The sequence below is a fragment of the Crocodylus siamensis genome, chromosome 1, assembly GCF_052110815.1.
Source record: "Crocodylus siamensis isolate JL-2025a chromosome 1, ASM5211081v1, whole genome shotgun sequence".
Lineage (NCBI taxonomy): Eukaryota > Metazoa > Chordata > Crocodylia > Crocodylidae > Crocodylus > Crocodylus siamensis.
In genome coordinates this window covers 363,092,801-363,119,282 of record NC_143395.1, presented here as the reverse complement: position 1 = coordinate 363,119,282, position 26,482 = coordinate 363,092,801, and the positions used below count along the sequence as shown (strand labels likewise).

The 26,482-nt window shown below is 41.3% G+C and overlaps 1 protein-coding gene across 6 annotated transcripts in view; it reads left to right on the top strand.

The window, feature by feature from the left end:
- The window catches only part of TSC22D1 (TSC22 domain family member 1), a 127,899-nt gene extending 101,634 nt beyond the window's left edge, over nucleotides 1-26,265 (top strand). For 2 of the 6 annotated variants that reach the window (XM_090025428.1, XM_090025418.1), the window contains 2 exons: nucleotides 23,425-23,476; nucleotides 24,810-26,265. In XM_090025428.1, the coding sequence (XP_089881554.1) occupies nucleotides 23,425-23,476; nucleotides 24,810-25,067 (310 nt within the window). In that variant the 3' untranslated portion in view covers nucleotides 25,068-26,265. Of the gene's footprint in view, nucleotides 1-22,894; nucleotides 23,224-23,424; nucleotides 23,477-24,809 lie in introns of those variants that run through there. The other 4 variants (XR_016438870.1, XR_016438869.1, XM_090025461.1 and 1 more) reach the window with 3 other exon arrangements.
- Nucleotides 26,266-26,482: the final 217 nt, after the last annotated feature.

Here is a 26,482-nt window from a genome sequence, read left to right as displayed (position 1 = left end):
AAATAGGAGTTTTGGTTTGTTCAAATATAATTGTATTCCACAGTTCAGAAAGAAATAATGTTCCCTTGCTGTTCTCATAGGTAGTAAATTTTCAGTCTAAACTATCTTAATCCTTTTTTTGTGTCAGATATTAAAGTTTGTCAGGGGGAGTGAATTTGTTTTTAACTAGTGTCTTGTTTTGTTTTAACTTGTTTTAACACAGCTGAATAGATTTTGTGTGTTACTTAAGGGAGACCTTTTGTTCTTAAAAAAGAGCTCATGAGAATTGTGGTACAAATTCTGTGAGAACGTTTTGGTACAAATTCTGAATACCTATAGTAATGAAATTTAACACATCCGCAAAAACTCAGTTGTGATCCCAGGTGTATTTTTGCTGTTCTGGGAGCATTTTACGTTGTTTTTTGTTGATTATAAATATTTAGTAAACTTCTACTGTTTGGACAACATCTTAAGCATGAAATCTTTAGACTTGACCCAGAAGTTCTAATTTGTGTCTTTTTAGCAGCCAGGCTTGACGATTTCTCATTGTTGGTTGGTTTATCTGTTGTGCCAAAGGACGGTTTCCAGTTGTTTCAGAACAAATTGTCCAGATTTCTGACCAAGTTAAGATGCTTTGAGATAACTGGCTATAACAGAATTTATATTATCATAATTATAATAATAAAAACAATGCCTCACTTTACAAGCATGTATACACAGAAGGGAGCAAAAAGGAAGCGAAAGCTAAATAGGCAGTAGATTGTGATCTTGTGATGTCTGGTATAATGATTTAACTGAAATAATTTTAGGTTGAATTTGTGTGAGGTGGAGGAATGAAGGAAATGGGTGGTCTATAACTCCAGTGCATCAGAGAAACTAAGTGACAATAGCTGATATCTATCTATCAATATCAATATTAGCACTGTCTCTTGTTTCCAATATGTGGCCTTGATCTGTACAGCAGGAAATGGACAAGATTCTTTGGGTTTATCTTCCTTTCCTCCTTCCCCCTCATTTTGTTTTCTTCAGCCCATAAACTTGGTTTATTTCACTGCTTAGTTTAAATGAAAGTCTTCTGGAGCAAGAACTCAATTTATTTTGTGCTCTGTGCTATTTTTTTTTAAATTATTGCCTCAAAATATCTGCAGTATTTTGAGGTGCCCTTTGAAGATTAGTTTGCAGTACAATTTAAAAAATATCAATGAATACTAAAATGTGGGAACATAGCATAATTACATATGCTTTGCATTTCCCATGATAGTAAGGAGTAATCTTTCTGTGTGTACCTGGTGTATGTTTTTAAATAAATAGTGTTTAGAGACGAATCTGGAAATGACTGAGAAATTGTAAATCAAGCCTCTGAAACCCTCCATGATTGTAGCTTATAGGTAAATCCAGCTCAGGCCACCTTTTGCTTATAAGACACTCAGAAATAAAAAATAATGAATGAGTTTGTTAGAATAAAGAGTATTATCAGGTTTTGCAGTTTGTGTTTAGCCTCCTTTCTTGTAAAATGTTAATTATTAACATTCTGTTCCAAATATATTTTTAGTTTGTTGCTTCACATCAGAAATGACACTGTAGGCTATCATCTTTTTCTCTTTGGCTAAGAATAGGCTTGCTTTCCTTTTTGGTCTGGTAAAGTCTGAATTTCACAGGAAACTAAAGTAAATTGAACTATTGTATGTGGAAATAAACCTGAGAATGTGGCTTTGCATGAGTATAGGAACTAACTCAGTGGTATGCAACATGGTCAGAAGTTCATGCTTCAGTGATTAATTTTCTTGAGATAGACATAAACAGTAATATTTCCTGGATAAATGTGGATTCATTCACTTACCAGATCAAAACCCAAACTTGTGCTTTTGCAGAAAGTAAAATCATCAAGTAGTTACCATGTATGAAGCATCTTGAGGCACTATTTCTGGTCTTGAGGTCTGACATGGAAGAAAAATTAAAATATTAGGTATCCAGATGCCACTGTGCATGAAATCTTGTTGTTTTTGTTTCATTAAGTGCCAAAACTTGCCTGCATCTGACGTCCTAGTGTACCCATAGTGGTAATTCATCTGTGTGCAACCTGTCACTTCATATAACAGCCAGAATGGTTTAGGACAAAAGAAGAAAAGCATAGCTTAGTGGTGAATTCTTGAATGTGACAGAAGAAGAAAGAAGATCCTTGTACTTCAGACATTTTCAGTTATAGCCAGAAGCTATTTTTCAAAGCATTAAAAATGTTCTGTCACGTGGCTAATCCAGTTGTTTCAAGATTTCTTTTTGGTTCCTGTTACCTATAAATTGTTGACCTACACATAACTGAGCAATGCTTCTAATTATGTGAATGTACATTGTATCAGGATTGGGAAATTCATGGGAATGTGTACAAGGCAAAATCATGTAGCTGATTTTCAGAGAAGCCCTCTCCGCTCCTGCCCAGTTACGTTTGAAATTGAAGTTAGTTTTAATGCAGATAATGACAAATTTTCAATTCTTCATCTCTGCTTTTGCAAAGCTGCCATATAGAACAAACAAGCAGTTCAGCTGTGCATTCAAGAAGTAAATTGATGGATCAGAATTATTAATATGTGTTGAGGACTGAAAATATGTAGAGAACCATGTTGTCTGATGAGCTTGAATTGGCATCAGATTTGTGTGTGCCTGTTTTACAGTAATAAAATGACTGGAAGCAGGCATGAAGGAAGAGGGAGGGGGAGGTATCATCGCTTTCCAATAAGAAGCATAGTACTTAGAGAGTGGAGGCCTGGTATTAGAGGCAATCTATGGAATGTGCAATAAATCCCATCCCATACTCCTGTGTGAGGCATCTGTTGCCAAAGTGACTTATAACCTAACTTTAGTTGAAATCAGTAAAGTGAATTATAAGGTATTTACTATAATTGTGAGATTATACAGCAGAAACTGCATATTTAGTACAAGATCTATTACCTATACATGCATACTAGTATCTCTAGCAAAACTTTTAAGCTTGCATGTATATAACACTTCCTGAAATCTGGATTTGAACCAGAGAACTGTCCATAGGCAAAGTGAAGCGGTAAGCCCCATTGGCAGAGAATTTTTCACAAAGCACCCAGCACAATAGAGTTCTGAAGCAGAAGCAGGATTTCCATGGTACAGTAATAACAAGAATTACATTGAACTGTTAACTCAAAGACCATTTAAATATCAACAGTATCTATATCACTTGCTTATAGTTTCTAACAGACTCATCAAGCCCATTATCCAAAGTGAGTATGTAAGTACATTTGAAGGGACACTTAGAAAAGAGCTGTCAACTTAAAAGGTGTTGATCTAAGCAACTAACTTTTTCAGTGATTGATACATTTTCTCACTGTGGATACCTAGGAAATATTGTGAGATGCATACCAAAGAACTCACAGCAACTGTCCTTAAAAACCTCTGGGTTGTTCTCTAAGGAATGCCCCCCTCCTCCTCTTTCCCTCACCTTGGTAGGTAGAATGATTTAGACACCACTACCACAGAAGAGAAAAGGCTGAAGGAAGTAGATTAGAGCGGGCAACTCTATTCCCCACCCAGGTCTATCAGTCACTTGCAGCCTGGAGCATGTAAAGTGAGTTGGGTAGTAAAAAGTGGAACAAGAAAGTTGTTTTCCCCACTTCCAGCAGTTGTATGAGGTGTGGTTGAGGCAGTTGTTTACATATTGCATACATACTGGGTACATGGAAACTGATACAGTATTCTCCCATTTTTCCCAATAGCAATATAAGTACATAATTCACTTACCTGCATAAGTGTCAGGCCCAAATTTTGCCAGTTGCATATCATAGAATCATAGAAAATTGGGGTTGGAAGGGACCTCAGGAGGTCATTTAGTCCAACCCCCAGCTCAAAGCAGGACCATCCCCAACTAGATCATTCCAGCCAGGGCTCTGTCAAGCCAGGTCTTAAAAACTTCCAAGGCTGGAGAGTCTACCACCTCTCTAGGAAACCTGTTCCAGTATTTCACCACCCTCCTAATGAGAGTTTTTCCTAATATCCAACTTAAACCTCCTTTACTGCAACTTGAGACTATTGCTCCTAGTTTTGTCATCTGCAGGGATTTGGGCTTTCTCTAATTAAAAAAAAAAAAAAAAAAATCCCCAGTTCTCAAATTTAAAAAATAACCCCAAATCTGCATTTTTCCATTATTAAAATTAAATGCTGTGTGTGTGTGGTGGTGGTAGCGTTTCATTTTAATCACAGAAAAATGTGGATTTTTGGGTTACAATTTTAATCCAAAAATTGGGGATTTTTAAAACCTGAAAATAGATGTATGTTGTCACATTCATCATTTCATGCACTGAACAGATATGGAAATAAGTTTTAAAATGCATAGAAATTTCTTGACCTTACTGTGTTCTGTTAGCTATGTAATTGGTGAAACAAGGAGTTTCAAGGCTTCTAAAGCAGCTTTGATTTGATTAGATGTTGTCAATTTCAAAGCTGATTATAGAGGTTTTGGGTGCTCTGAAAAGCAAGGTAAGGACCCTTAACAATTTGCAAAAAGCTTAGTGCAGGCTGTTTCTGCAGTGAGTATTAATTGCACTGAGTTCAGGTAAGTGCATATGCAGAGGCTGCACACATGTTTAAATGACTTGGGAGAATTCTCCTCTGTTTTTTCTCCTGATAGAAAAACTTACCTAGAGATGCCTGAACAGACATTACAATGTCCTTGAAGAGCAAACAGCCTTCAAGAGGTCGTGTGCATCCATCCCAAGCAACACAGTCTCCCTGGGGGAAAAGGGGAAGGAGCAAAATGCCCTAGGATTCTAGAGGGCTGTGCTATGACTTCTTTCAGAAAATGATGTGTACAGATATACCCTTGCAGGAGACATTCTCCTTGGAGCAATTTAACTCTTACTGTTCCCGGGTTATCTTTTTTCTAGAGTAGCCATTTGTGCTCTGGGAGAAAAATCCTGAACATCCTCTACACTCACGCTTTTTCCTAGGAAAGCAGCAACTGTCCAAGGAAAAACTCAATGTCTGTATGTGGCCTTTGTCGCCTCCCTATAACTGTGTATATTTGGGGAGCACAGAGAATTCATTAGCTGGCTGTATGTGTCCTGTACAATTCCAACTCCTGTCTTTTTGGCTATGTGGCTATATATGATGATAAGTCTGATGGGGTAAGTTAGAAAAAAGGTATTATAATACTGAGGGCAAAGTAGGAACAGAGAAGATGAGGGGAAAATATATGGAATATAGAGAAAGGAAAATAAAAATAGAAAATAATAAAAGGAGGTGAAAGGAGAAATGAGGAATACTGACTGAAAAGGCTCATAATTACAAAGTAGATCAGTCTCATGGGTAAATGTAGTAGTTCATTACAATATCCTGAGGTGGTAAGACAAGAGAAGTACTAAAACAATAGTCTAGGGAGATGCTTTGAGAATTACTCCCATACTGAGTCTTTCAATAGGAAAAGATATTTGTAAATTTGCCATTTGGCTGCCATCTGTCCTCCAATTCAATTTTTGGCCTTAATTTTCACTATATCCCTAGCCAGTTTGACATGGGACCTTTTAAAGCAAAGCTCTGTACTCTCTTATAGTGTAGTCTTTATCATAATTAAGGTTTGGCGACCCATGGGTAGCCCAGTAACAATGGGCATAATTCTGTCAGTTAAGTTGTTGACCCCTTTCCTTTAGCTCACTAGTTCCTTTTCAAGAAAGCAGCCTGAACAGGCCACTGCAATTGTCAAATTACTACTTCTTTAGTCTTGCAACGAGTGGCTGTTTCATGTTGGTTACTGCTTCTTTGAGTATTCTTGAGTGGACCAGCTTTGAATGCAGGTGCCTTCTGAAAGGGCCAGCTGCAAGCTATGGCTGCCTAAATAACCCTGCTGTAATAGCCTTCGGAGGAGGTCTTCCCGATTTTTTTTTTTTTTTTTTTTTTTTTTTTTTTTTTTTTTTTTAAATCGTGACACCATTTATGTCTCTCCTGCCCTTTATGCTCCAATTCCATATTGACGCAGAAGCCCTAATATTGCACCACTGGAAAATAGTCTACAAAATGTGACCAGTCAGATGAAAGTAGTACGTTACAAATCCACTTCTGTAGGCTTTAAGCGTACCCTACACTTTGATTAATTGTTGCTCCCAAATAAGACTCACCAAGTTTTGCAAGACTGGTGTGAAATAATCCATGGGTTTTTGGCTGCCCACCTTGGATAGCTGAGGGTTTACCTTCTTAGCTTTAGGATTTGGAGTTAATCCTTGTGAAAGTGATGTGGTAGCTACATGCATATGTTTCTTCTTTCCTACCCCCTCCCAAAACATTTCCTTTGTTATGCTAGACTTATCAAACAGGGCCAGGATGTTTGACCTGATGTCAAACAAGACTAGGCTATTCTAGGGCCATCTGAGCAACCACAGAGCCAGCCTGGAAAGACCCAGCAGAAATGCAAATTAATATCAGGTAGAACTAATTGGGTACCTGTACATGTGCTGGATGCATGCTAAGTAGTTTATTAGCTTAGCTTAGATTAATAGAGTCATCTGGTGCTAATTAATGTGCTCCAGTAGCCTCTGTGTCATGTCTATTCAGCATTGTTGCACTTTGTTAACCAAGCTTTAGCGCAGGCACTCCCACTGCCATTTTGAAGTACAGTGCAAGGGTGTTGAATACATGTGATGCTGTAGGCACTTTAAGTAGAACAGCTCTTGGAGCTGCCCTAATTAAAGTGTACCACCCCAGAGCACGTATATAGTTGCTCATTGAGGCTACTTATTTTGAGACCTGCAGGCTTCATTTCCTTTCTGTAGAGCCATAGAAGGGGAACATAAAAGAAAACTACATAGCATGGCCTAGCACGTAAAGTGTAATACATGGATTTACAGGTCCTAGGTTTTTTTCCCCAATTTTGTTCCTGGTCTCTTCCCACTGACCAGATGTGGACTTAGTCTCTCGTTCTTTTGTACAAAAAGAATACAAGTTACTTGCGGATAACAATATGATACTTAATTCCTTAATGTTTGAAAGGTAGTTTGAGATTTTCCTATAGAGTTCATTATGCAAGTTCACATTACTTTTCCATTCCTTATATGAATGTTCTGAACCAGTTTGGAATTTTGAACAGAAACTTCCAAGTTAAACCAGTTTCAGGTAGGCTTCTTGACTGACTGACATGAATGTTAACATGAGTTCATAGATTTCATAGACATTAGGGCTGGAAGGGACCTCGGGAGATCATCATTAGGGCTGGAAGGGACCTCGGGAGTTGCAGGTTCAATTGCTTATTCATTTTTCTGCAACAAGATATAGCACCATAACTTCTTTCCAATGGAAATACTAGCCCTGACCACAGCTAAAATCACAAAATTTATTAGCTTAAGATCATTATAGGGTCAGGGGTTTTAATTTATTGGAATGATTCTTGAAGGCTCAGATCAAGTATAAGCATATCTGACATTCCTGAGAGAAATATTTATGTTAAGAATACAGTATTCAGTTTAAAGTTTCTGTTACCTTTCTTCACACCACAGGTTATAATGACCCTGTTTCCTTCTGAAAGGTCCTGAGTTATCTTTTCCTCCATTAAATTGTTTGTAATCCCTAGGACTTTTTCTCCTGCAGTTTTATAGATCTCCACACTGTTTTTAATCATTACTTCCCTCAAATTTGAAGAATGCTTTGTATTTGAAAGCTTGTTAAGGTCCTGTACTGACCATTTAGTTGGTCTAGTCAAGGATATCACCCAGAACAGTCCTTGCCTTTTGCATTATTACCAAGGATCCTGTTTTTTTCCTCTAATAAAAAAAAAAAAAAAAATCCCCAATCTTTGGATTAAAAAAGTAACATGAAATCCACATTTTCCTGTGATTAAAATGAAACACCACTATAATTATATCTATATATTAGTGGTGTTTCATTTTAATCACAGGAAAATGTGGATTCTGGGTACATTTTTTAAATCTGAAAATTGGGGATTTTTTTTAAAATCGGATCCCTGGTTATTACATACTTTATAAGAACACACTGTCAGGGCGTATATCAGTTATGGCACTTTAGTTTCTCTGGTGAGCGCAGTAATGCTACTGACAATCTAGTTTAATTTCTTTAAAGTTGTTCTCACTAGTTATGAAGACAACAATAATGCTCAGGGACAGCATCTTCCTGCATTAAAGTAGTTTTCTGGCTAATCTATTCCTGGCAGTTTTCCTTGGATCTAATTACTGCTTTCCTTGATTTGTGGAATTCAGTATGAGAAATTGACATGAGGCAGTTGGTTTTTGTTTTCTTTAAGTGGAATGTGGACCTGTAGCAATTAATCTATGCTGTATCAAGAGATGGAGAGAGCAGGGTGACTTAATTTCAGAATTGGGTAAGCACGCACTGTTGAAAGAAGACTGCCTGTGCTTTTTGAAATGTGAAATCCTAATCATAAAGATTTTAATCTGTCTTGATGTTTTATGTAATGGCATATCGTGTGATCTCAAGTCTGTAATGTCATCATATGCCCTTGTTTTGTCTGGATCATGACCAATTCTGATTAGACCCGGCGAACTTGGAATAGAAGCAAGTGAATGATCTTTAATGACATGGCTTTTTGAACCTTGAAAGTGCTATTGAGTTCAGGGCTCGCAGTACATAGTGGAATGCTAATGTTAATTTTCCTGCTGCCAGGAAAAGTATTTATTCTGAGTCTTATTCTGTGGGAACTAATCAACAGGTACTGAATGAATATATAGATGAAAGTGCTATTTCTTCAGAGACAAGACTGTGACAGAATAGCCATGAAAGTGTTCTTGGAATTGGAACAGCATCTTAAGAGGTATTTCTAAAACTTCCATTTGTTAAGAAACTTTCTTTGCTATTTGTAGTTAAGCTCTCTGTTCAAACAAGTGCTTAAAAATGGCATTGCTACTACTAAAGCAGGGTGCTTGACATGAAGTGTCTCTGAAATGTAATACTAGTTCAGACAAGTGCTTTGGTGTGGTGAGCTACTTATTTTCCAAAATCCTCATCCTTTAGAAAAAAAAATCAAGACTCATGCTCTAAACCAGTACTGCAGTTAGAAATTAAGCTTTCATCCTAAATTATTCACATTCAAAATATGTTCCTTTGTGGGGGTGGGAAGAATAGTAGCATACTTAACTCTCTTTACGTTCATTGCAACTACAGAGAGCAGCATCTCTGCATTGAAAATAAATCATAATAATATTTCAATTTCACAATACTAGATCAACTTTTTAATAGGATTTATTTGTAGAATAACACTTGCACCCTTTTAAATATTTTTATTTTAAAAGTTTCAGTGATGTGCACAACCTGTTTTTCATCTGATTCTTTTTGGAAACCTGTCAAAAAAAGTTGAATACAGAACTTACTTTATTCAGTGTGTTACAGATTGAACAGCATGTGAATTTTGGTTTAGTCTTCAACAAATCTGGTTTCTTTTGCCATTGATCAATGAAACCCCAAATACGTGGGACTACTTTTCCTTTCCAGCTTTGATTATTTTTTTTTAAATCTGATTTCCTTCGAAGTGATGACACGGGGGGGGGGGGGGGGGAGGGGGGAGGAGAATCTTTCATGATTTGAGAAATAGGAAGAATTATTTTTAAAAGCTGTGTTAAATTATGTTATTACTTATGGAAGCAGAAAATGTCTTGGTTCTTTCATGTTTTATAACTGCTGCTTACCTAGTGCAAATAGATACCTTTACGTTTTGGGGGGAGGGAATACTGCACAGCAGTATAACAGCTCATGTTTTCCAACATAAACAATAGTCTTTCACAGACACTGATATAGGATTTGCTTGCTAGAAAAATGTTAAAGGTTAGACTTTTTTTTACGCCTCTGAGAAAAAAAACAGCTGGCATGCCTTTAATTGGAATTATATTTTCTGTTATTTACAGTGTAAACAGGAGCTAAATAAGTGTCATAGCTTGTGAAGGTTTCAGAATTTGGGTGCTGCCCTTCTTTTACCTCATCCATAAAAATCTGACACTTAAATAATACATCTTCTTGTCATTGCAGTAGATACACAAATAGTAATTAGAATTTATTCCACTTGAAGGTGTGTTCACACCCCTGCCTGTAATATAGTGTCTTTAGAGAGCAGTTTTTTCTCAAAGGAGTGAACGATGCATTTGAAAAAAAAAAAACCCCTCTGAATGTTGTTTATACATAAAAATTCAGGTACATGCAGAAATCAAAATGACCCTGAATTTAAGATGCACCCCCAATAATTAGATTCTGTACATGGGAAATTTTGTTATCATTTCCATGTATAGGATCTAATTATTGGGGGGCTTATCTTAAACTCACCACCCACCCCCCGCTACTGCAGGCAGTGGGGGGAGAAGTGACGAGGGAGGCAGTAGTGAGAAGGGGGACAGACAGAAGAGGAAGCTGTAGTGGGAGCGCAGTTATGGGATAAGCAGTGGGGGGTCATGGGGACAGATAGTAGGGTGGTAGGGGGAAGGTCATGTGGAAGTGGTGGGGCAGGCAGTGGGGGAGGCAGCTAGTTTCCTTCCTGCCACCTATTTTACCCCCCCCCGTTTACTCCTTTTTATTGCATGCCCCTTCAAAGCCTCAGACTCCCAAGTCCCCCTTCCCCCACTCCCCAGTTCACCATTCCATGCTGCTTCTGCTTCCTGTAGCCTCAGGTCCCTGCCCCCCTTCCTCCCATCTCCCTCTCCTCCCTGAAGTCCCCCCCACCCGCCACCTGCTCCTCCATCTCCCCCTTACCTTTACTCTCGCACCAGCAGGTTTCTTCGTTGCTGCAGCCTGGAGGCACTGAGCACTGCTCCAGCCCAGCCCCATAGTAGCAGCCCAGAGTCGGCTCCACTGCCATGTGGCCAGGCTGGAGCTATGCTCTGTGCTCCAGGCTGCAGCAAGGATGGAGTCTGCAAGCACTGGAGCAAAAGTAAGGCTAGTGCAGCAGTGGGGGCTTGAGGGGAGGTAGACCGGAGGCAGCGGGGGCTTGAGGCTGCAGGGGTGGAGTGGGGCGGGGAGGGTGGCTAGGCAGTAGCTACAGTCCCAACCTGAAGCCACAGCTGCAGTATCCACCTACCCTCTCCCTCCCCCTGCCATTCTCAATTCTAAGATGAGGGATTCCCCCCCCTCCCCCAAAAAAAAAAAAAGCGCCTCATATTTTAATTGAGTTAATACAGTAGATTTATACATCTTTGAGATCTGGTGAATGTGTAGCTATAACTTAAATCAAGTGGCAAATACACTGTTTATACTAAACTGGTACTGTACTTAACAAGGAATTTTGTTACCAGGTATCATTGGCAACTGTCTTTTGTGTTGTGGGTTAACGACAGCAGGTCTGAGGTAATTTCTTTCTCAGATATGTGTAGTGTAACAATCCCGGTTACTGTGTATCAGAGTAGGAATATACTGCTACCTGTGCATCTGAATATTTTGCAACTGTATTTTATCATGGAAAAGAAGTAGGATTTTCTTTGACCTTTCTGCATTGCAGTATAAAGCCTTGTTACAGGGCAGGGATTCCCAACCATTTTAGGCTGAGGAGCAGCAAACTGTGGACTGGGAGTGACTGCAGACTGGCAAAGTGCAGACCAGCAGTGACCGGCATACTGTGGGCAGGTAGCCAATCCTTTTTTATACTTACTATAAAAAGGGATGGCTGCCAGCTTGTGGCTTGCTTATCTGTCCGGCAGCCAGCCCTCCTGCGGACTGGCACTGGACTGTGGCCCGGGAGTTGGGAACCCCTGTTACAGGGGATATCTATCACTTCACACTGCCATAGTAGGTGCACTGATAAGACAGCTGATAGGACCCTTAGCAACTTTAGCTGTATAAACGGGTCTTGTACATGCTCCTTGGACTCCATGCTTTAATAGTTTTGCTGCTTTTTGCTTACTTTCAGCTTACCTTTGCTTTCACCTTGCTTTGTTTCTCAGACAAGTACACTGGATAATTATATTTTAGTTGTTTTTCTGTAAATTAGGATTAGGTGATAGCTGTTACCTACCATTACAAATTAAAGAGAAATTATTAAGCCTGTCTAGCTTGCATTTCTTGCTGTCTCCTGGCCCCCCTCAATCCCCATCATCATATTTTTTTCCCTCCAGGAAGAGATGAATACATTTTGCTTCTGAAATTGAAACTAGTGGAACTTTTTGTATAAATTTATAAAGGTGCATTAGCTCTCGATTTATCCTTTAACTGTTGATATTCCTTTTGCAAATCCATTGTTAAAGGTCACAGGCATACTGCTCATATTTATAGTATGGAACTATTCACCTGCACATCTGAAAATATTTATTTTAAACCCTATTTTGCTATATGCTGCATATATTTAATGCAAAAGATCAGTGTTTCTATAATAGTGCAAATATCTGATAGTAACCTGGTTTCCTTAACAAGGAGACAGTAAAATGCATTCTATAACACCCATTTTTCAGATGCTTTGTGCATAACAGTAGTCCTTTTTGCTAAAATAGTACATGTTTATCAAACAGCCGTAGGGCAGAAATTGTGGCACTTTTCAGAGCTGCAGTCAGCTTGCAATCAGTCTTTACAGGGAAGTGGTGAATGATGCTAGCCCAGAATTTTAAACTGAGTTGATTTGAGTTGCGAGTTTCTGAAACTACCTACTGAGTGGTGTCTTTTGCTAAACTTATAAAATATGCCATAAGGAATAGTGTGCTATATGCGTATGTGCAGCAAAGGTAACTTGCGCAAAGATAACTTGGCCCTCAGGTTTTTCCAACCCAGTAGACCAAGCAGCTATCAAGTATTATCAGTAATGTGAAAATATTTAAGAGTAACCAAGGATCTGGGAAAAACGTGCAGCAGACTTATTCCTCTTTTGAGATATTAGTAGACATACCTCTATGGATCCCAGTAACCTGGATCTTAAAAGTGCACCTAATCTGGGATTTGTGGACTTCTACCATCTCCACTATTAGTTTGTTCCACTGATTAATTATCCTTACTCTTTAAGAGTATATCAGAGCATATAACTTTTTAATTAGGTGTATAGCTACCAACTATTATGTATAACTTCCTAATTTTGAATTTGTCAAAGCTGAAGCAAGGACCTGTTAGTTCTTCCTGTGTTGTTCTCCAATAGATTGAAGGGCTACATACACCCTTTAGCCTCAACACTATGTGAAAATGCCTAAATGCTGGAACTGAGTCACCTTTCAATATTCTTTTTGACAAAGTGAACAGCTTTACTTCTTCAGGTCTTGCTAAACAGCATTTTCTCTAGCCCCTAAATGATGTTTGTGGCTCTGTTTTGTACCCTCTCCTTTTTTACCCCAACATCCTGTTTTGAAATGTGGATATCAAAACTGTTCCTATTGTTAAACTAAAAGGAAAAAATGATAGTACTCTAAGTGCTACCTGCTCATGATGCTCTTCCTCCCTTTTGTACCTTAATAGATAATGGTGTTAACATTTTGGGGATCTTTACACAGGACTGGGAGGGGTGGTTTAGTTACAGAAGCTCTTGGAAACTGCTTTAATTAAAGTGCCCACAGCATCTCGTGTATTCAGCATCCCACACTTCAAAATAGCAGCAGGGGTGTTTTACCTAACGCTCATTCAATCCTTAATTAAAACATCCTTACCACCATTTTGAAGTGGAGGGATGCTGAAAAAATACACACGACACCAAGGTTGCTGGAGCATGGTAATTATCACCACGCTTCAGTAGACTTGATTGAGTCTGCTCCAATGCGCTGTAATAATATTTTTGTTGGTTATGTGAACTAGCATTTTACAAAGTAGTTTCAAGGCTCTTCTAGAGGTGTAGTAAGTCATCGTGAAATCAGTTATTCAGTTCAAGTTTTCAAGGGCGGTATGCGTGTGTGGCTTTAAATCATGAGGTTTGGAAACTTACTAAAAAAATTATTCTGAAGAATAAGATGACAGCTGCCAAAAGGATCCACTCCAGTGTAAACTAAGGACTCTTCTAATGCAATTCTAAACTTGTATTTAGACCTACTTCAGAAAGGTACCAAAATGCAGTATTAAGGAATGGTGTATACTTCTTTGTTATGAATAGGAGTAGAGTTGAAAATTCGGCCAACAGCAAGTAGTATAAAGATGATTTACTAGGTGTGTTACATAGATACGAAGTTTTAAGCTGTGATCTTCTAATAAACTTTCCATTGGCCAATTAAAGGGAATATACTTTGCAGTTCCCAGAAAGCCTAAGTCACTAGATGTCAATGTCCGTCTCCAGAAAGGCAGTATTTCGATAGTGTCTTAAATTTATAGAATCCATATAATTATCAGGATTGTAATGTGTATTGTTTGCAAACCAGCAGACATCTGGTCCCTTTGACCTGAGGCTCCTGTGTCACAGGAGGCATGTTGAAAGGGGCTGGAAGGCAGCAGGGAATACCTCCACTGTAAGGTTATTCCTCCAGTGATATAAATCTAGGGAAAAGATTCTGTGCCACCCCAGCCCCTTTGTAAGGCTGTGGTTTAGCAAGCAAGAGAGGTACAAGTAAAGTAATTCTGGGTTGCAGCATGACTTGTGCTGTGGCTGTCCTATTTAGTTTATAGTTTTATAGGGCAGCATATACAGACATAGAGCAGCCCTGAAGGTGCTGCTGGGTCTAAGCAAACCTGCCATGTCCATCATGCAAGGAGGCTGAAATCAGTTTGCTCTATTTTGAGTTAAAAGTGGGAACTGACTTTTCTTAATTATCCTTTAAAACTTTCAAGTATGATTTTTAAAAATACATCATTTTCTTTCCATGTTAGTCTTAAACCAGTAAGGCAGATGGGGGTTGTTAATACTTGTTTTTTAGCTCATGGTGTAATTTCAGATTCTTAACTTGTACACTCAAAATGTTCCATGTCACTGGGGGGGAAAAAACGTTCAGGGCCTCATTTACATAATTCCTGTGAGAACATAGACATAAAATTAAGCTGGTAGCTCCTGCTATGTGTGCAGTTAATATCATTTTCTAATTATAGAAAAGCAATATACAAGTGAAGAAAACCAAAAGTGTGTCAACCAGGTAATACTCTTCCATCACCACTTAGCCAGTGGGACCTGTGTTTTTAAGTCACACAAGTGCTTCTGAAAATTCTGCCATTAGGGGCTTAAATACAGTTTTAGGAACCTTATTTGGCTTTCTGTTTTAAGAATATTGGTTTGTAAGTGTTTTCAGCGTATTGAAAACTTTATCACCAAAACAGTTGCATTACAAAGATTTAAGTGTTATAATTTTAAAGGCTTTGAATTCAAAATTACAGTTTTAGTCTCTGGAACACTTCTTGGCCTTTTCCCAAAAATCAAGTACTTAAGAGTGCTACCAAATTGTTGAAACTTTAGAAAAGTAATTAACTGTCTGGTCCGTAACTTCAAAATACTAGGAAGTCATTCATAGAATTTCTGTTCTATGAAATTTTACTTCTATTCAAATTTAGTTTTACCAGGTTTCAACCTTACACTTAAATTCAGGCAAATCAGTTATTTTTAATTCTCTCTAGTCTGGCCAAATGCATCTTAACTCGATCAAAGAATTAGGCCCTGAATCAAATTGTGTTTCTTTTAAAAATATCAGTGTGTATTTGAAATAAAATCCAGGTTCATGAATAAGGCAGTGTAACTAATTACTTAAGTTGGGGAATGATATTGTGTAGCTGAGCACTCCTATAAAAATCATGCACAAAAGCCTGTTTGTTTTCTCACTAAATGTTTCCCTTTTTTAACTACAGAAAATATTCTGGTTTTAGTAAAATGTCAGAAGCTTTGGAAATTTGTGACCCAACTCTTGCTCAACTTTAACTCTGGCATCTTCTGGCTTTTGCCATGCTAGTGTGTTAGACTGTTGGAAGGGATGAAGACGGTGTCTCTTTACAGTGCTTGAAAGCTGCACAGAACCCTGCTAATGCACACCCTGGCTTATTGCTGATTACAACAAACATCAGTTAGTTAGAAATTTCATTATCTGGGATTTGTAAGACATAGAGCAGAGTATGGGTATGGGGAAGAGGGGAGGGCGGGAGAGGCAGAGAAGAAATGGGTAAGTAGTAGAAAGTGCATAGATGGAGAGTTGTTAAGAAGTGGGTCAAAGATGGAAGGGAAAGGATAGAAATTGTCCCATGTGCATACTAGACAGACTTCCTATTTTGAATCTGGGGAGGAGTTCCCAACTCTGCCCCATTAGGAGCTGGCAGTTGACTATGACTAGGGTTGCCAACCCTCCTGGATTGGCTGAGAGTCTACTGGAATCGGCATTGATCTCCCAATGAGTATTGAAAGCAATCTGGGAGATTGATATTGTGAACAGGTTGAACAGTACAATTAATGATATTATGTCATGCTGGGGAAAAAAAATCTCCTGGAATAGTTTCAGTCAGTTGGCAACACTAACTGTGACGTCACCAGGAAAACCTACCTGGCACACCTGTGGGATCTCAGTGGCTCAGAGCTACACTAACCTACAAAAAACTGTACATATCAGATCTGTGTGATCTTACTGCTGCCAGACCACTTCCTGGTTGCTGGGTTTTGTTTCTTTTGTCAGATAGGTATGACTTGAAATACTCAAATAATTTCCTTTTATTTAAAATAGGAGTACGAAGTCAGAGAAACACACAATCATGTATTTTAAACAGCAGGATTGTGTTGTGGTGTGGGAGGCTTTTCATTCCTTTGGCTTTAAGGAAACTCTATATGTTATGTGCACATTAATGTTGTAGTTGAAAGTGAGGAGGAGAATCAAAATGTAAATTTTATGAATAATTTTAGATTTTATGCAAATAAATTTACACAAGGCTTTGGAGATGAATCATATGCTGCCTCTTGAGGTGTGAAAGTTCTGGGAGGCTTGTATATTGACTGTACAATATGTGAGTAATGCTAATAAGGTAAGGCCGGGCTGTTGCGTCAGGTCCGAAAAGAAAAATAAACTATCTCCTTGTTTAGAGAGCTGTAAAGCTTCAGTGGAAGAAGGGCTCTTTTTCATGCTGCTTTTCTCAGTTTTATATTCAGAACCACCAATCACCCATCCTGTGGGGACAGCTGTACTGTACAAGACTTAGGGCAAAGATAAAGCGGAGCTAAACCTTTGTATGGCCTTCTGCAGAGAAAAGATAAGAGTTTGGTCCCAGGCCAGATGTTTCATATAGTATTTCTGAAGTTCTTAGTTGCTGGATCTTTTCCCACAATGGGGCATCAGATACGAGTGATTATAGGGCTTTGAGGGGAGCATTCACTTTTTATTGAGATTAAATTCTTCCAGACTCTTCTAATCTAAACTTGGGACCCAATTTGGGTGATAGACCTATCCAACCATAGATGCAAGTAAGTAATTTCTGGTTGCTAATTCATGGTCTAGGGTGTATCAGCCGACTACTGAGAATCTAACCCAGCAGGGACTTGGACAGAACAGGTCTCTTCTTCCTGTTCAAATTGTAATACAAGCTGTAGTCCTCTCTCTGGAAGGATTCTTTACTGATGACCTTGGGAAAAGAACATCAAAGAGCTTTAGCCATGGATCAAGATTTTCTAAAACTATTTAAGTATTCTTTGAAGAGAGCACTCTGATGAATAGACTACATCCTGTCTTTGCTAGCAAAGATTCATGAATTATCTAAGGGAGATGCAAATGTTTAAAGATTTATTTTACCAACAGTTAACATTTAGTGAGGTTTGTTTTAATGAGGATGTTATAACTAAAGCTAAATTAACTACCCTATTTTTTTGATAGGGCTTTGAGCAGTGCTTTACCCCCAAGGAGCAAATGACTGGCACCTTCTTGACTTTCTTTGTAAGATCATTATCTCCAGGCTTTTAAAATGCATCCTTCTGTCTTCCACACAGAGTGCACAACATGATATTCAGTATGTGTACTGTGATTCAACCCACTGTCCTCTCATAGTAGAGCCAAAAAAGGTGATACATAGGATGATATGCATAGTTTTTCCCTTTGTGGTTTTCTTTATTGCCTATGCCTTGCACCTGGCACAAATAAAAGTGGAAATATATATTCTGTGTTATCATTGTGTGATTAGGCATTTAGCTTCCTTAACACCTCATTAAAAAAACAAACCAACCAGACAGGTAATGTCATACAGTATCTGACATGAAGTTTAAGTAGCTTCAAAGTTCTAGAAGTAGCAAAAAAATAAAATAAAACTGATGCTAGAGAACTATCTGGCAGTTGAGGGCTCTTTAATCTGGCAGATCCCATTGCTAGAGGCTGATGTTGCCAGTGTTCAAACTGGAAATAAGCAGATTTAGGAATAGATTGCCAAGGGCTGTGGGAAATCTTCAGCAGGCTTTAGGTCTAAAATCAATATTGCATACTCTTCTAATTCAGGTGCAAGTGAGTTGGTTAGATATGGGAATGTCTGTCTGAAATTGTGACCTTTGCCATATTAGATGTTAGTAATGGTCCTCTCCGTCCTGAAAACTGTACGTTTTTTCAGACTAAATAAGAGCAGCTAGTTACAGCTCCTCCTAATTTGACAGGATTGCATCTATAGAAATGGTGAGTCGTATCACTGCTGAAATCCAGAGGAATTTTATTGTAGACTTTAGTAGAGCTACAATTTCATCCTAGGCAATTAATTTGCAGTATCTTTGTCAGACATCTTATAATTCTAGCTATTTGCAGGATACCAGTCCTTATGAAATTTAATAGAAATGCAGTCAGTATATTGTTTTCAAGTTCAATATCACCTGTGTTAAAGTTCTGTCTAAAGTAAAAAGACATGTTTAGCATAACCCATTTACTGTGGGGTTCTTCCCTGGAACCAACAAATTAGTTATAGCATACTTTTCATCTTCGTGTGTTAAGGATTGAATTATATATTGATTGTTTTTCAACTGTACAATGCAGGCCTACATAGATAAAGCCCTTTGGATCCTGTGTATAGCGTAAGATTGATTTCCATGTTAACTATGAAAGGGAGTTAGGATTTTGTAAGGCGGTTCCTGGCATGGCTCCTTCATGGTATAAGCAAGAGAAATTTTATGTCTTGAGACAGATTTTGGATGTTTTAATCTCTCTTGCTAGAGTGGAACGCATTGTTAATGTGTTTAAATGATGAATTAAAAGGTCCGAGAGGAAGTTTGGTGTGGCTTTTTTTCTTTAAGCAGCACAGGGCAACACACAAGCTCAAGCAGCTTGGAGTCTGTATGAATATTTATCTAATCATATGCCCAAGATGAAAACTGTATTATTGAGTCGAGAAGTAAATATTTAATAACAGAAACAAAATTTAAAGTTGAGTCCCTGTAAAAGGTGGAGGTTGCTCAATAATCTTCAACTACAAAAGTTTTCACTTGTTCAGGGAGTTAATAGGTGAGTGAAGATCAGTGTATGCATGTTACTACTTATTTGATGTTGTCCTCTGACATGTTATTGACACACCAAATCCAACTCTAAGCAATATTATGCAATTATTCTATGCAGTTCAGTTTACAGTCGGGTTCGTAACGAGCATGCAAGATGCCGAAGGATGCTGTATTTGTGTGGTGAGTTAAGTGTGGGTGAATGCCCCATATGGGTATGAATCTTGTTGCAGATTCAGGAACTATTTCCAATAGAAATTAGGTGCCTGTGCTGTAGTGTACACATGCATAATTTTCTACAGCGGACAGTTGCATAAAATGCATGTATAAAACATTGTTCATTTATGTAAACAGCTGTGAAATTAGGAGCCTACCATGTAATCTTTTGGGGAAGGGAAGCATCTCTAAGATGTGTAGAATGTGTTAAGGTATCAAGTGTCCATATTAATGTTTCATCACACTAAAAGCTAGTTCTCTCTATACCAATGTCAGTCAGACACAGAAATGCCATGGAAATTAATTGCAGAAAGCTACATGAAGAACTTGTTTTGTTCTTTTAATGGACACAAAAGTGAAAGGAGAAATGAATCAATTTTTATCATGAATAAGAGAAACAATCCCAAAAAGGCGCATCCAGAGAAGCGCGGTCATGTGGTATGTGGCACCACAAACACGTTTGCAGCACCACATACCGCACAGTCTGGTGTTCTCTGCACTGCTTGAGTGTGCATAGCGCCGGGTTTTTTCCCCCCCCCCCGTGGTTTTTTAACTCCTAGATATCCAGGGGTGAGAAAAAAAAAAGTTGCAGGGGGGAAAAAAGGGTGCCACGCATGCTCAGGCAGCATACGCTGCTGAAGAGCAGAGCCATGCTCTGCTGCCAGACAGGCTGCTGTGGCAGAATTGCTGGGGCTGCAGCCCTGGGAAGCCTCCAAAACCATAGATAAGGCTTCCCCTACCCCACCTGGGGCAACTTGCCATAAACGAAAGTGCCCATGGCATGGGCGTTCCCCGGGGACAAGTAGCTATGGCACAGGGTGCACTGCTGCTAGTTGTCCCCGGGGAACTAAACATCCACGCACATCTGGACGCACCCAAAACACATCTTATGTCAAATGGGAATCAGATGGGAATCTGTGTTCTAATATTGTTTTCCTGTGGAAAGGACAGCTTAATATTACTGTGCACTCTACAGACTGACAAAAATATATGTTGGGATATTGATGGTGTGAACTATACATTGGTTTGGCTAGCAAGTGGAAAACTGATTTATGGGATGCTCCAGAGCTCATTGAAATTAATAGGAAGCTTGCTGTTGACTTCAGTCAGGATTAGATTTGGTTTCAGTTATGCAAACAATTTAATAATAATCTGGATTGGTGGTTATCAAACTGTCCCATGGAACCCTTGGGTTCCACAGTCGATTATAATAAGTTCTGTAAAGAGATTGGGAGTAATTACAGAGTGGTGTGCTGCCATTGCCAGGGTCAGCCTTCAAGATTATAGGGGATGGGGTTCTCCAGCAGAAGTGATATGAAAAGGATCCTAGGAAGTTGAAAACTACTGCTGTAGATAATGTGGGAGGGGTGGGGAGAGAGAGGAGAGAAGCAGGGGTCATACAAATCTATAAAAAAATAAAAAATAAAAAAAAAAATGACCGTTTCTCATAGCTTGGGGGTAATATTCTTTCCTTTTAAGGAAACGTCTGATCTGGTATTGGAAGAATGTTTGAGAATACTGAACTTGGCAAAATGTGACCTCCTCTGTGAATAGGATTAGCTGACTTGCACCACGCTACTGTTATTACTGAATGAAAGCATAGTAGACTGAGAAGACCAAAATAAACTCTTTAAGAAGGATAATGATGATGTGTTACAGCTAATTTTTAAGGTGATTATTCCTTGCCTTTCTGGCTTTCCTTCTTCTGTGAGGGTAACAATAATAAATTATGTATTAAGTTTCTACATAGTCGAGTGAAGATCTTACATGAACTAAGTATTTAAAACCTAAAAATATGGAACACGCAAAACAGATAAATCTACAGCTTAAGTCTTTTCAGTTTTAGTTAAGGTTGCACAGTCTACACACATCTCTTACAGGCTCTGGGTCTGTTGTTAAATGGTTGTATAGAAAGAGCGTCATCTAAAATATATTCGTTGTGAATGCATTCTATAATGCTGTGTCCTGCTATTGCTAGATGCATATGAAAGCAGGTTTTGAAATACATTGCAATTAACTAAGGTAAGGAGTTTTCTTAAATGATCACCCCATGGGGCACAGGCTCAAAACATAGCTGTCACATTGGCTCATCTGGAAAAGAGTGGATAGGCATTTTTACTGTTGCTAGATAAGAATGTGGAAAAAGCAACTGTCTAGAAATGTACAGATTGGTGCTGCGTGCGTGTGTTCTGGCCAAAGGTTCTCTCAACCATTGACTATGGATAAAAAATGGATAGAGCAAGTTGGAGGAATGCGCTAGCACAGTAAAGATTGCAGATTCCAGGCACCCCTTGGAAAATGCCACCTCTTAATTTCAGCTCCTTTTTTTTTTTTTCCAGCTCCAGGCAAACAATGGAGCGAATCCCATCCCCCCCCCCCTTTTTCTGGTGCAAAGACTTGGCAAGACCCTAGCAGGCCCAAAATGTGTGTAGTGCTGTGCATTCCCCTGAAAGATCCCTGGCTATGCCTCATGAGTCGTGTTGGTATGCCTGAGTGCAGCCCTGGCCTGGCACCCCAAGGACCCCTTAGGCTTGGGTGGCTCCTGGTCGGGACTGGCTGCTCTGCTGGCCCGCATATGCGCATGGGGTGTCTGTAGGATTGGAAAATCTTGCATGCTTTAGAGTTGTTGGTTGTAGCCGTGTTGGTCTAAAGACACAGGCAGACAAGGTGCTTTGGGCGGTGTGATATCGAGCCAACTGAATAGCTAGGAAAATTGTTCTTTGCAAGCTTTCGGGTACCAACACCCATGTTCAGGCATAGAAAGGCTGCATATGTCTGAACAAGGTGTTGGCACCTGAAAGCTTGCAAAGATCACTTCTTCCAACTATTTAGTTGGTCTAATAAAAGATACCACATAACCCAAAGCACCCTGTGTGCCTGTAGGAAGGAAAGGAATGCAGGGCAGGCGCTTGTTGCCTATGCAGTGTTTGCTGCCAGTGGACACCCCAGTTCTCCATGCCCGTCTGCTTTCTCAGTGTACCAGGGCTGGGCGGCTTGAGGGTGCCTCTGGCCTGGCAAAGCAGGCGCTGGCGGGGAGCTGTGGCTTCCCTCCCCATCCCCTCTCTTACCCCCAGTGCCAGGTGCAGCAGGTGCCCTGCTGTGTCAGCAGCCGCAAGCCTGTGCCGGCCGGACCGGGGCGTGCGGCGTCGCACCAGCAGGTGGCGCTGTGGGAGCGGCGAGCGGGGCCGGGCAGCGGCGGTAGTGCTTGGGCACAGTTTTTGCTTGCGCAGCTTTTCCGTGTACCGGGGTAGTGGGGGGGACACACACGAGAGGCGGGAGAGAGTGTGTGTGTGTGGGGGGGGGGGGGGGGGGGGAGTAGAGTGCCCGAGGCCCGACAGAGGATTCCAGGCTGCTAATGAGATGCAGGGGGCGTGCCCGAGCGGCCGGGCAGCCAATTGGGCGCGGGCGCGGCTGCATATATTATGCGGCGGGGGGCGGGCGCTTGGGCTTTGCGGCGGAGCGCGGCGCGGCTCGGCTCCCAGCTCCGGCGGCAGCGCAGCGCGGGAAGGAGGAGGAGCAGGAGGGAGGGGGTCGGCCGCAGCCTCCCGCAGCCCAGCCCAGGCGAGGGGCTGGATGTAGCCGCACCGCGACTCGTCGTCCCTGCCCCGGGGGGAGCGCCGGTGCCGGGCTCGCATGACCGCCCAATGGTGTAGCCTGGGGGCAATGGATCTCGGCGTCTGCCAGCTCCGGCACTTCTCCATCTCCTTCCTGTCCTCCCTGCTGGGCACCGACAGCTCCGCCCTGAGGCTGGACAGTAGGTAAATGCTCGGCTCGCAGCCTGGCAGGTGCATGCCTGTGCCGCCGCCTCCTTTGTCCGCGCCCTCCCTGCAGCCTGGCCCCGGTAGCCCGGGCGGGAGGGTAGTCCGCGGGCCAGCGCCTGGCGCTGCGGCCGAGCCGCTGCCTCGTCAATAATTCAGCCGCTGCTCATGTTGCCCGTGTCTCTGTTCCTCTCTCCCCAGCTCCTCCGGTGCCAGCGTGGTAGCTATCGACAACAAAATCGAGCAGGCGATGGTATGTACCCACCTATTGTTGGGGAGAAGGGATGCACGGGGCAAAGGGGGCGGGTAGCCCTGTGCCCCGGCTCAGGCACAGCGGGGACTGCTTGTTCGCGCATCATTGGGGCTGTGGGGGGGGAGATGCCGGGGCTCGGCTGCTTGGGGTGACTGATGGGGGGGGGGGGGGGGGGGGGGGGGGAAGAGAAAAACAACCCCGGATGGGCACTGATCCCTGCCCTGCAGGGCGTGGAGGGAGCTGGGCGCACCACTGGAAGTGATGCCACTGGGATTTAACCCCACATGCACATGCCTCCGTCCCTTGCCAGCAGGAGCATCATGAAACACTTCCCCTGCTAGGGATGGACATGCCCCATTAGGGGCCAGGGGCTGGCACTGTGCCAGGGAAGAGCCCAGGTTGTGCACATGGGGGAAAGCAGGGCGCCCCCCACCCCTGCCTCGCTCATTTTTGCCCGTTCCTTGCTTTCCGCCTCGGCCGCTCTTTGTTACTGGAGCCGTGCCTGGAGCTGTTCTCACGGGATTCTCTGCCTACTGTTGCTAGGCAAACTCAGAACCTTTAACTCCAAGCTATAAATAACTGGGCAGCTCATTGGCTGAGGCTCACTGGGGCGGTCGGCCCAGGTCTCTGTGACGTCACCCCTGGTCACGAAAGCTCGGAGGGAGGGAGGGAGGGGGGAATGCGGCAACCTGCACTGGAAGAACTAGCTGCAGCCGGTGTTGGAGTGGGGGAGGCTGCCTGGGCGGGGAGTACAGTATGGCAGGGGAGGGGACTTGTCCTGCACAATTCTGGGCCCCAAGTGGGCACCTTGCAGCCAGGAGACCTGCCCGGATCCTTCCTTGGAGCAGGCATAACCTTCCCAGCCCTTGGGTGCACATGCCCCTGTTATTATACTTCTCCTTGAAAGGCGAGACTTCCCCCCCCGGAGGGATTTGGGGGTTCAAACTGGTCACATCTAAAACAACGCAAGGGCCCCCCCCTTCTTGAAAGAAGGGGTGTCTTGCTAATAGTCAACAGCTGAAGTGGCAAAGCCCATTAGCAAAGGAGCTTGTAGAACAAAGCACAAAGCTGAGCCCCCTCCTTGCTCCTTGGCTGCCCCCCATCTGGGGTACCCCGGCCCTGCAGGCCCTAGTGCTGCAGGCTTGGATCTTCAAAGCATGTTATCAGAGGGACAGGAGCGTGCTCCAGCCCAGGCTTGGTCCCGTGCCACTTGGCCTCGATTCGTGTCCTCCGCTTGTTTGTCTCTCCCTTCTCCGCCTGAGCTGGGTTGGATCCCTGCCCCCACACTGGATCTCTGGCCCTATGTGTAAACTCTCTTTTTGTGTGTTTTCAGGATCTGGTGAAGAGTCACTTAATGTATGCTGTGAGGGAGGAAGTGGAGGTCCTCAAAGAGCAAATCAAAGAGCTGATTGAGAAGAACTCTCAGCTGGAGCAGGAAAACACTCTGCTAAAAACACTAGCAAGCCCAGAGCAGCTCGCCCAGTTCCAGGCACAGCTGCAGACTGGTTCCCCACCTTCTTCTTCCCAGCCACAAGGGACAACACAACCAACTGCCCAGCCGGCATCACAGGGCTCGGGGCCTTCAGCATAGTCTCTGATGTCCTGGCCCTTGTGTCCAGTGCGCTCTGGACTACCCAGAGAAAGGAGGACTAGCAGGAATCCGCCATAGCTACCCTCATCCATTTCAATGCACGCTGTGATTCACCCCTGAGGACTCTGCACTGCACACACCAACATGAGATAAGACTTTTTTTTTCAGTATTAAGCACTCGTCTGTATGCCTGTCTCGTTTTGTTTTGTTTTTGGCTTGAAGGAGTTTTTATTTTTAGGTTGATTAATTAAAAAAAAAAAAAAAAAAGCTTCCAGAGAATTAGCACAAATACACTGGGGACTTGAGCAGCTTCCACAAGTGACTAAGAAACAGAGCTGCATGCCTGATGGGTTTTTTGTTTGTTTGTTTGTTTTAAATCTTCCACTCATCCAGTGCTGTAACTGATGCAAGTGCTTTCAAGCATGAAAATGAGAAGACATATAGACTGGAGTAGAAAAGATAGATCGATACTTTTATTCTTTCCCCCCCTCCCCCATGTCCTGTTGGGGATCCAAAATAAGGACTGATGCATAGGAGCCAAGTGGAACAGGGAGAAAGGTAAATTTAGTGTTCAACACTTAATTGTCATCTGAAACCTGAAGTGCAAATATGTTTGCACCATTTTCCAAAGTTATGGACAGGTGCATAAAGCAGGTAGGTGACAAACTGGGGGGAGGGGATAACTACAATGAAGGTTATTTGCCTATTGTATATTTGTGTATTTAGTGTAATTACTTTGTAAAATAGAAAACTGTAACTACTACTTAGGTTGTACAGATTGAAATTTAGTTGTTTCATTGGCTGATCTGAAGCAGTTTGGATAGTCTCTTTTTTTTTTTTTTAAATGCTACATAAATAAGAATGCACCTACGCAACTCTTCAGAATTTGGCAGATTTATGCTGTTTGTGTAACTTCTGAATTTCCCTGGCTGCTGATTATCTTGAAGTAAATCTTTGTTCATTGTAGTTTGGTTTAAGACCAGAAGAAACACTCCAAAACTGATAAGTTCCTGCTAGCTGAAAAAAAACCTGACAAAAAAGAAAAAAAATTGGATTTCCCAGTATGGATTTTTGCATATGATCTGTATAGTAGTATGCATATGTTTTTGTGCATGTTCTCTAAACAGTTGTAACACGTCAATGTATTTAACTGTTGCACTTGTCAACTTTCAATAAAGCATATGATGTTGATAAATAACCGTTTGCATATTGTAATATTAGCCATAACAGTTCCTACCAACTTCAGCACAGCTTTTCAACCTGACCTTTAAGTTGTTTTGGTTTAGTTGGGGTTTGGGCTTTTAAAATACTAGCAAGTGTTTTTTTTAAATGAAAATTAAAAGTAGACATTGTTTCCAGTGTGACTTACAAACAATAGGGGGGAAAAATACAGTTGGTAGAAAATTCAGGCCAGT